At 39.2% G+C, this 11370-nt stretch overlaps 1 protein-coding gene across 5 annotated transcripts in view; it reads left to right on the top strand.

Moving 5' to 3' along the window:
• col18a1 (collagen, type XVIII, alpha 1) overlaps positions 1-11370 on the top strand; it is a 68262-nt gene that overhangs the window by 18987 nt on the left and 37905 nt on the right. For 3 of the 5 annotated variants that reach the window (XM_015371692.1, XM_015371693.1, XM_015371691.1), the window contains exon 1: positions 5829-6252. The exons of 1 other annotated variant lie outside the window; for it this stretch is intronic. In XM_015371692.1, coding sequence (XP_015227178.1) covers positions 5934-6252 — 319 coding nt within the window. In that variant the 5' untranslated portion in view covers positions 5829-5933. Of the gene's footprint in view, positions 1-5828; positions 6253-11370 lie in introns of those variants that run through there. One more of the 5 variants, XM_015371694.1, reaches the window with a different exon arrangement.

Below are 11370 nucleotides of genomic sequence, written 5' to 3'. Positions count from 1 at the left end.
GTGATTCCCCTGATGTCTCCATGGTTTCTGGTACGTTTAGACTAGTTTTCATGTTTTTGATTTTTTGATTTTTGGACTCCTGGTTTCATGTTTGTTTGGACTTTGTTTTCTTTTTGTATTTTTTTGGATAACCTGCCTCTGTTTTCTGTTAAGTCATTATTAAATCCACAAGAGATTCACCTCAGCCTCCCTGCCTCTGCTTTTGGGTCAACTAACCATAGCCAAATCGTGACACTTTCAAATGCAAAAACTCAGACTTGACTCAGTTTGAACACCTGTAAATCAGAATTCACAATTAGTTAAGAGCTGTAATTTGCTATTTTATCTATAGAGATTTAAATAATTTCACATGCAAAATTTCAGGTCGATCAAACATCTGGAAGTGGGTCAGGGGCATTACTTTTTGAACGCCCCTCATACATCTGCTTGTTTTGGGTAGGATATTTAAGAATAATATTTTTTTCTTTTTTTCCAAAGTAAAATCAATGACTTTATTGATTTTTACAAAAAGGAATCAGGCTGAACCTCGTTCTGCTGGATGTTTTATGCTATTAAAGTGATTTTTTTTTCTCTACTATCACACATTCTGAGTAACACAATAAGAGCCAATGTCTACTGTTGCCACCTGCTCCTTCAGTAGGAGCAAGTCTGCAAGTTAAAGACTGAACTTGACTGCACTATTTGACAATTATTTGACTAGATTTGGACTCTTTTGGATTTAATCAGGTTAACTTTATTGTGCTTTAAGTATCCAGGAAAAGTGTAAAATCCTTGCCTATATTTTACATAATTTAAATCAGCGGGAGGTTAGCAGCTGGTTGACATTTTCTGAGGAACCTAAAACACCCAAATTAAGCAAACGAAGTCCAAATCTTTCCTCCTTTGGTCACAGAGTTTTTAGCACATCTGCTAACAGCAGCAGCGTTGTTTGAATGAACAAATGTGCCATGCAGTTTTGGGTGTGGGAGGTCCAGCAGCTGGAATGTGGAACAGCTGGGCGTCCCATCTTGGCAGATGAGTCGAGCTGTATGATGGCGAGGAAGAGGAGGAGGATGGATCCTTCTCTTATCTGTGAGAACCTAGAAGTCAGAGGATTTTCTCAGAGAGAAATTCTCCCCCTTCAGCTGCTGTCTGTCATTCATCATTCACAGTGCTGCTGTTTCTGTCCAGCTGTGTTGTTGATCACCTCAACGTTGCTGCTCACTCTTTCAGAGTTTGTTGCTCTTATGCAGGAAGGAGTAATAACGCATGTCATGGTTTGTAACTGAACTACACATTCCCTTGTTTTTGCCATGGAGAACCTGATTTATTTCTTGTCAGCTGCAGGTCTTTTGTTTTCTGTCACAACATGGCTACAGTTTTCTCACAGCGTCATCTAATTTGTCAGCTGTGCTTTTCTTTTCCAAAGCTTTTTCCCACAGTAAGAACAAACCATGTGTAGTGAAGGAAGAAGTGCCTAACTCCCTTTTACAGAACAATCAATGTTTAAATGCCTTATTAAAAGAAATCCATTAGCCAATCTCAGATAGAGGAAGACAATAGATGATGTTTTTATAATAAAAAGTGTAATCAATGTTGTTAACAAGTGTAAACAAATGAATTTCCTTCCTTTTAAATTGATTTTAGAGCTCATTAACAGCTGATAATCTTACCTTCCTTACAAATCTAAACAAGGAAGGACCCAAATTAATGTTGAAAAGCCAAAGAAACATTTACTCGGCAGTCTGACCCAAACTAAACGAAAAAGTCTCAAAGCAGACAGGAAACAGCAGGATCTGATAGAAAACAGAGAAAAAACCCAGAGTCCCAGAGAGAAGGAGGACAGATGGAGTGTTGGAGAGGAGAGACATATGGAGAACTGAGGAGGTGAGTGAAGGAAACTGAAAAACCAAAACTTTCCCTAAAGGCAAATAAACTGATCAATCCAGGTAGGATTTCATTTTAAAATGACCAAACCTCAACATCATGATGATAATACTCTGACATGCCTAGTGGTTCAAAGATCTGGTATAAAATAAGTGTGTCATGGAGTGTTTTTATTGTTATTCTCAATGTTTTTTCTACTTAAAAATAGGTCAAATAACAATTTTCTGCATTACTGTAATTTACTCAAGTAGCATCAAAAAGCTGATGTCTTTTATTGTGATACGTCAGATAACAACACAAAGTGGGAAAACAACAGGAAAAAAAAGAAATGATTTATGGGTGCCAAACTTATTTCTTTACAATCAAAAATCTTTAAAGCGTGGCACGTATTTATTAGCCTGACGTAGTCCGACTCAATTCTAGTCAGAATATGAGTCTGATACTGCTCCATAGAGCTGTGATTATGGGGCGTGTTTCGAANCTGCTTGTTTTGGGTAGGATATTTAAGAATAATATTTTTTTCTTTTTTTCCAAAGTAAAATCAATGACTTTATTGATTTTTACAAAAAGGAATCAGGCTGAACCTCGTTCTGCTGGATGTTTTATGCTATTAAAGTGATTTTTTTTTCTCTACTATCACACATTCTGAGTAACACAATAAGAGCCAATGTCTACTGTTGCCACCTGCTCCTTCAGTAGGAGCAAGTCTGCAAGTTAAAGACTGAACTTGACTGCACTATTTGACAATTATTTGACTAGATTTGGACTCTTTTGGATTTAATCAGGTTAACTTTATTGTGCTTTAAGTATCCAGGAAAAGTGTAAAATCCTTGCCTATATTTTACATAATTTAAATCAGCGGGAGGTTAGCAGCTGGTTGACATTTTCTGAGGAACCTAAAACACCCAAATTAAGCAAACGAAGTCCAAATCTTTCCTCCTTTGGTCACAGAGTTTTTAGCACATCTGCTAACAGCAGCAGCGTTGTTTGAATGAACAAATGTGCCATGCAGTTTTGGGTGTGGGAGGTCCAGCAGCTGGAATGTGGAACAGCTGGGCGTCCCATCTTGGCAGATGAGTCGAGCTGTATGATGGCGAGGAAGAGGAGGAGGATGGATCCTTCTCTTATCTGTGAGAACCTAGAAGTCAGAGGATTTTCTCAGAGAGAAATTCTCCCCCTTCAGCTGCTGTCTGTCATTCATCATTCACAGTGCTGCTGTTTCTGTCCAGCTGTGTTGTTGATCACCTCAACGTTGCTGCTCACTCTTTCAGAGTTTGTTGCTCTTATGCAGGAAGGAGTAATAACGCATGTCATGGTTTGTAACTGAACTACACATTCCCTTGTTTTTGCCATGGAGAACCTGATTTATTTCTTGTCAGCTGCAGGTCTTTTGTTTTCTGTCACAACATGGCTACAGTTTTCTCACAGCGTCATCTAATTTGTCAGCTGTGCTTTTCTTTTCCAAAGCTTTTTCCCACAGTAAGAACAAACCATGTGTAGTGAAGGAAGAAGTGCCTAACTCCCTTTTACAGAACAATCAATGTTTAAATGCCTTATTAAAAGAAATCCATTAGCCAATCTCAGGTAGAAGAAGACAATAGATGATGTTTTTATAATAAAAAGTGTAATCAATGTTGTTAACAAGTGTAAACAAATGAATTTCCTTCCTTTTAAATTGATTTTAGAGCTCATTAACAGCTGATAATCTTACCTTCCTTACAAATCTAAACAAGGAAGGACCCAAATTAATGTTGAAAGGCCAAAGAAACATTTACTCGGCAGTCTGACCCAAACTAAACGAAAAAGTCTCAAAGCAGACAGGAAACAGCAGGATCTGATAGAAAACAGAGAAAAAACCCAGAGTCCCAGAGAGAAGGAGGACAGATGGAGTGTTGGAGAGGAGAGACATATGGAGAACTGAGGAGGTGAGTGAAGGAAACTGAAAAACCAAAACTTTCCCTAAAGGCAAATAAACTGATAAATCCAGGTAGGAGTTTATTTTAAAATGACCAAACCTCAACATCATGATGATAATACTCTGACATGTCTAGTGGTTCAAAGATCTGGTATAAAATAACTGTATCATTGAGTGTTTTTTATTGTTAATTCTCACTGTTTTTTCTACTTAAAAATAGGTAAAATAAAAATGTTATGCATTACTGTCATTTACTCAAGTAGCATCAAAAGTTGATGTCTTTTATTGTGATACGTCTGATAACAACAGGAAAACAACAGGAAAAAAAAAGAAATGATTTATGGGTGCCAAACTTATTTCTTTACAATCAAAAATCTTTAAAGCGTGGCACGTATTTAGTCTTTTTGCAGATTCTTTGCAGAATAGCTCCAACTCAGTGACACAGAATATATGTAAGATTCAACTACTCAAATCTTACCACAGATTCTAACTTTGATTAGGCCATTTTAGCAAAATTAAATGTTTTGATCTAAATCAGGGGTTAGCAAACTTAGCAATAAAATAAAACATTTTTATCAAAATTTTATAAATACCTCCAAAACAAACTGTGTTTTATAGTACGACAAATGATTTTACTAATAAAATTTTTAGGCCTCAAAAAAAAAAAAAAAATTATGTGAACAGAAAGAAAATGAATATTTATCAGAATTTAACTTTCCATGTTGTTTGGGGCATATTGACTAACATTATTCTCTTCATTTTTGGAATCAGATGATACTGGAAACAAATATGTTGATCAAATTATCCTTTTATTATATTTATTATATGCCAACGGTATAAAGCATCTGTTAATGCCCTAGCAACCTACTGTATATAGGACTCTCTGGTTGTGTTTATAGTTTTCCTGCTAAAAAGTAACCTGAGATCAAGTCTTCTGCAGCATCTAACAGGGTTTCTTCCATGATTGTCCTTGGCTGATGTCAATATGTGTCTCCAGCTGCTGGGAGGTTAATGTTGCTGGCCACATTTGTAGAGTTTGATTTAAAACCAGATTAAAAAGAGGCTAAATATGAATAAATGCTGCACTCTTCAGATTTGAATTTGTAGAAACTTTCTAATTCATCCTTTTACTTTGAATTCAGATTCTCACTTCCATCCATCCATTTTCTGACACGCTTAATCCCAGCTGGGGTCGCGAGGGGTGCTGGTGCCTATATCCAGCTGTCTGTGGGCGAGTGGCGGGGTACACCCTGGACAGGTCACCAGTCCATCACAGGACAATATAGAGAAAAACAGAACAACATTAATTTACGCACACACTCAAAGCTAAGCTGAATTTAGAGAAGCCAATTAACCTACCATTCATGTTTTATAATTCTGGGAGGAAGCCGGAGTACCCCGAGAGAACCCATGCATGCTTAGGGAGAACATGCTAACTCCATAAAGAAAGACACCATTGAATCGAACCTAGAACCTCCTTACTGAAAGGCAGCAGTGCTACCCACTGCTGCACTGATCAGCCCTCACTTCCATGACATGGCAAAATGTGATAAAAGAGTTTTGAATATGAGAATATTCAGCTTAATATTGAAGAGTGTGTAATTTTAATATGTGCCCTTTAAGTTAAATTCATAGAAGCATAATATATTAGACAAATCTGCCTTCTTTTTTTTTATCAAAATTGTTTCTCTAAAGCTCCTCTTTCTTTTTCATTAACATTTTTTCTGTTCTAGCTTGCAGACCAGAACATAAACAACTGAAGCACCGAATCAGGTCTTGGTTCTGAAAGCATGAATTTAATCTTGGTAAGGTCTACTGTAATGGTATTTCTGAACATTTCAAGCTAAGTCTGCAGGTTGTTAAGCAGTGGTCCCATGGGAGGTAGTTTTTTAGTCATTAGGGGAGGAGTCTGTGTGTTGGGGAAACTGAGTAATAGTTTCTGTCATCACATCTTAAGCCCCCCTCCACTGTCAGGCCTCCCCCTTTGGCCTATTCACAGGGAGGGTCTCTGAGCAGTTCATGTGTCTGTGCTGCCAGTCTGTGGATGCTCAGTGGCCCATGAACAGCTTGGATTTAACTGCTGGGCGGCTGGCTAACAGGTGGCGTTTAGAGGAAACAGTGGGAGCTCTGTGCAGAAGGGGAAAGCAGCATCATGCAGCAGATCAAGACATGGTCCCTTCTCCTGGTTCTCTGTGCTGGATGTTTGGACGCTTGGTTTTACAATAATAAACCCTCAACGGAGAGGCTAAAGGATGCAAAAACAAAAGATGCCACCACTCCCACTGCTGTACTGATGAAGGAAGAGAAGGCGGATGGTAACCTGTCGGATGTTGGGGAGGAAATCCTCAAAGTAGCAACGGGAATCCGTAATTTAATCGATGAATGGGATGCAAATACAACCGCCCAGACTACAACTGGAAACCAGACAAGGATGATGGAGACAGCAAAGCCCAACATTACAGATGAAACAGGCAGGTTAAGAGGGGAAGGGGTGGAGCAGGGATTGGAGGTTGGGGAAGGGGATCGCTTAGGGTCAGGCGATGACTCTGGTGGTAGGTTAGAGATTTCCAGCACTATCACACCTTCAACATCACCTTGCTTCCCTGTCCCAGCTGATTGGCCAATATGCAAGCAACCCAAGTTTTTCACGCTGCCAAACTTTTTCAACCACACTTCTGTGGAGGAGGTGGAGGCTGTCCTGAATAAATGGGTGTGGCTAAAGAGGGCCAGCTGTCACCACAGTACGGAGTTGTTCCTCTGCCTCCTGCTGGCACCCAGGTGCTCCCTACCTGCTTCGCATCTTCCATGTCGCAGCTTCTGCCATGTACTGCAGGACAGCTGCTGGGGGTTCCTGGAAAATGGGAGTCTCCCGGTGGACTGTCACCTCCTGCCGGAAAGCGAGCAGGAGTTCGAGACTCCTGGGTGTGCGACTGTTAGTAACCAGAAAGGTAACCCCGGTGGATTGAAATGTATCCTGAACGCCGATACATTTTGAATCTGATTAGGTTTTTTTGTGTGTCTGTTGTTTTAAGGTTGTAGGGAAATCATATTTAATATTCAATTCATTCTGGCTTAAACGTGTATATATAAATGTACTCTTTATCAGGTCATATTTTCCCAAAAGTTTCTATTTAAAAAAATTCCTGTCTTAAAATCTGTGGGGTTTTTTTTCGTTATCTTATGCAGGCCAGTTAGTTATACGTCAGCTTGAACACCTAAATTCAGCCAATCATATATCAACGGTCATTTGTCAATCAATTTTTTCAGTCATAGCATCTTGATTCATATGTTGCAGCTAATATGCACAACAGTTGAAATAAGAATAATTTCCTTTCTCATTGAGTTCCGTCCCAGTGTTCACAGGGATGGACGTCTGTGCCTTCAGCAGGCGTAGAGCTAACAGAACTGGCAACGTTGGGATGCAAGGGCTCAAACGTGTACGGCTGTAAGCCTTCTACACCAAACCAAGCTTCTGCCGCCCTGGCGTCCTCTTCCACAACATCTTCTTCCCCGCTTTCCTCTTTTCAATAAAAAATGTATAAGGGCGAAGACTCATCCACGACCTCTGACAGAAAACTCTCGTCCTCTTGCATGTTTCTACTGTCCATAGCTTTCCTTGCTAGTGTTGTTGCTAAGTGCAACTTGGTCCCAAATAATTTCCCATTGGGAACGTTCTAGCACTAAGTTGCTAACTGGTTAGCAAAATGCTTTGAAGAAACTGGTCCCAACCAAACATGCTTGCAAACTCTATGCCACAACAATCTCACCCCCTTGATAATTGACCAATCACATTCACTTTATTCACTACTGTAAAGTCGGGCACCACTCAAGAGAATTCGGAAATGCATCAGTTGGAACAGCCGCTTCCCTACGACTTTAAATGTTATTTTTCTACTTGTCTTACGACAATATATTTAGCTAAAAATATCAACCATGAAGCAATTTATGACACTGTGTTCAGCACTGACTATTCTGATATGTGTCTAATTTCATACGGATTTTTCAAATTTTCTTCGACTAAATGTCCAAAACAGATTAATGCCACTGATACTGAAATGTGTATTATATATCAAATCTTACATGTTAAAAGCCCATTGAAATAATCTGATCAATTTAAAATAGTAATCTTAAATAAGATAAAACAATGCAAAACAGTCCAGGTTAATATGGCGTGCCTGGAGACCACCCTTGATCTATTTAGACGTATATCTTATGCAACAAACCTAAAAGACATGGTTGTATCCCTCATCACCATTCATTCATTCGGCTGTGCAGAGGCCTTGTAACCGCTGGTACCAGATCTGCTCTGCTGGTCAGATCAGCTCAGACTCATGCGAGTGGTGTTACGCTATATAATTGGCTAAGCGTTGCAATGATAGCGTAAAACATTGTGGTTGCCTGGAACACCATAACAATGAAGCGTCTATGTGCCGAGTCGAGAGAATCCGTAGTTTTAACGTGTCTAATGATCGATGAAGTTTTTACATGATTGATAACAAATCAGGAAAAAAATGTTAATGGTGAACAAAGTAAATGCAAGACCGTGGTATAAAGGGGGAGAAATGGGTAGTGCTGTGGCTAGGTGTGCTCAAAAGGTAACAGGTTAGCCTATTTTAGCTCAATCAGTTCCCGATATTAGGCCACACCTTGTCTCGTCTGACTCAGGTAGGGTGGAGAACAGCTGCATCTAAACGTGGCAGAATAACCGCACTGGAGGATTGGAGCTGGATGTTCTTGTGCTAAACAGATGGTATACTTTGATATATGTATGATACAATGAAGTAGGGTGTGGTGAAAAAGATTACTTTATCGTGCCCATGAGATAACTTCTGTATGTTCTGGATTCTTGGTTTCCAGGCATAAAATAGCACTAAGTTACCTTTGATCACAAAGCCTAGTTACAATCCCTCTCTCAGACGGATAGCTTTAGATAAAGGCATGGAATGCAGCATTTAGGTGATCATTCAGCTTCTTAGGTTCTTAGTGATTTATTATGCCAGAGTTCTAGCAGTAATCAATATTGGGTTAATCAACGATTTAACAGGGAGAGGCAATGAATATTTCAAACCCAACCTTGGTTGGTTTGCATCAATTTTTCGTGAATGAAAAGGAGATATTTATATAAAATGCAATTCAATCAGCAAAACTCACATGGAAAGAAAAAGAAAATTAGAAGAATTGTAGTGATACAATTGCTTTTGTCTTTGGCGCTCAGACCATGGCAGGAAACGTTACCGCTGAATTTTTGCTTTGATATGCATACACATGATTAAAGAATAGGGCTGTTTCCCCCCAGGTCTAAAATTGGTTGTGGAGTGGAGATAGATGAGGTTGATCAGTCCATAGATTTCTGGTTGGCAAAACAATGTGCTTAAGCTGTATGGAGAGATCCATTGGACTGCATGAGCTGACACTAGTGCTTCACTCAGGGACCTGGAAGGTAGAAGTCCAGCTTGGATAAAACTGGTTGAGATAGACAGTGGAGAGGAAAAACTCCCTGTTGGGAAGAAACTTCTGGCAGAACCAGGCTCAACATGGTGGTCTTCTGCCGGACCGGTTGAGATGAGAGGGGGAATGCAGTATGTGCCCGGGTGGAATGACACTGTAGCTTTAGCTACGATGGCGGAGGAGGGGATGGATGGGGTCATTTGAATCGAAGTCAGACATAGAGCAACCAATGCCGGTGTTTTAAGATGAATTCTTAATGCTGATTGGGCTTAATGGAGGTGTGGATCAAAGCTGAATCGATTGGGCAAAAGACAGATGAGGCTAAGTAATCAGTTTCCTCAGTTGAGCTTCATTTTCTACATACTCACATTCTTGTTTGATTAGCTAAATAAATAACTTCATAGCACTTCAGATGGTTTGTAGAGAAAATTTTGGGATTTATAAAGCAGAGACACTGACCTGCGAAATAGTTTATATTTTAAGAGGAAACTTTTTTTAAACACAGTTTTAATTTATCAAAGGTCTCCTTGTTGGCTGCCTTCAAATGCAGGCAACAAAGATGTAATGTATATATATATATATATATATATATTTGATTCTTTCAGTGAAACGATGACTGCATTGGTACTGGTTAAACATGTTAAACATAACTGCATGCTGTTATATGAATGTATAAGCAGAAAGTACATCATGACACCTGCTGCTTCTGATTATGCTGTCCGGCGCAAAATGCTGAGCTGCTTATGATGAAACACCTTAGTGTGTTCTCTCAAGACTCTTTAACTGCCGTAATTCTAGTTTCTCAAGACACAAAAAAAGTACTTTTGCAAGCATAATTTAAGAGCTTTTCTTTTCTGTGTATACTCTGACGGGATGTGATGCAATAGACCCGTTTCCTGCCTTTTAGATACTCCATAAATTTAGCAGTATCGCGTTGGCGGATAATTTTCAGAGTTGACCTCTGAACTGTGCTCCATAAAACTGTCGGAATGTGTTTTCCCACAGGAACAGTTTGTGCACATGTACCAAAATTTAATAGACAGATGTTCTGTGTTTGTGTATTTGTGGTTGTTTTAAATAAAATTTAGAAAATTTAAATTTTTTTTAATATTATTATTAAGAAAATAGAAATATTCCTGTGAAGCACCAGGATTAGAAACACATATACGCTTTGGTTTTAGTGGCTTATGAATAACAAACAAAAACAGGAATAAATTAGAGGTAAGAGATCGGAATCTTTCACATCCTTTGTCTCGTATATAAACTATCCTTCCTCTGCAAAAGCCAAAGCAATTATCGCTTCAAAGTTTTTTTTCAAGCTGCATGGTCTGAGCTCTAGATCTTTTTATTTCTCCCCATTCTGTTCACTCCTTTTGGAAATCTATACACTCTCAGCTCGTCTTGCAGCCTTTTTGTCAATGTTTCCAATTGTTTTCTTAGCATAGCAGGCCAACTTGTAAACTTTTCCTTCTCTCTTGCTCTCTGTTACACCTCCTTCCCTGACACTGCCCACATCCACTGCTTTCTCCTCTACATCTTACATTGCTTTACATATTAGACTCAAAGTGCTTAAACTCTCCATCTTCCTACCACTCAGTTCTTGCTGCTCAATCACATACATAATTTAAGTGTTACAGTGAGACACTTTGATTTATCTTCCCTCCAGAACACCTTCCCACCTCTCCTGGCCTTACCCCTCCAGATCAATACACATCACAACGTCATCTGCAAAGTATTTTATTAGTCTGTGTAGGATTGCATATAGGCCTAGCTTGCCGCAGTCCCACTCGAGTGTAATGGCGATCTCTACAGTAACTAGTTGTGAAAAAGATGTCTGCCTCCACAAATGGGAAGTGACTCCTGCATAAATAAAAGCAGCTATTTCTAAGGCAAGGCAAACATGAAGTTTACATAGATATAGATAATATATTACATTTATTTCAGTAAATCTCTATAATTATCACAGACTGTACCTTTGAAGTTTATATATGACAGGTTGTCATATAAATATCATTTATTTGATGTGCTCTCTTCATCCTCTGACATGGGAGCTGGCTCGGAGCTCGTCTGCCTGGCTGTGTGTTTCCTTAAAGTTGCTTTTTGCATCTCAGCTTCTGTCTCCTTGAACCCCAGTCGGCCTC

This window comes from Cyprinodon variegatus, unplaced genomic scaffold (assembly GCF_000732505.1).
Source record: "Cyprinodon variegatus isolate N-32 unplaced genomic scaffold, C_variegatus-1.0 Scaffold63, whole genome shotgun sequence".
In the NCBI taxonomy this organism is placed as follows: Eukaryota; Metazoa; Chordata; class Actinopteri; order Cyprinodontiformes; family Cyprinodontidae; genus Cyprinodon; species Cyprinodon variegatus.
Note: the sequence above shows the minus strand (reverse complement) of the source record. Positions and strands in the feature narration are given on the sequence as shown.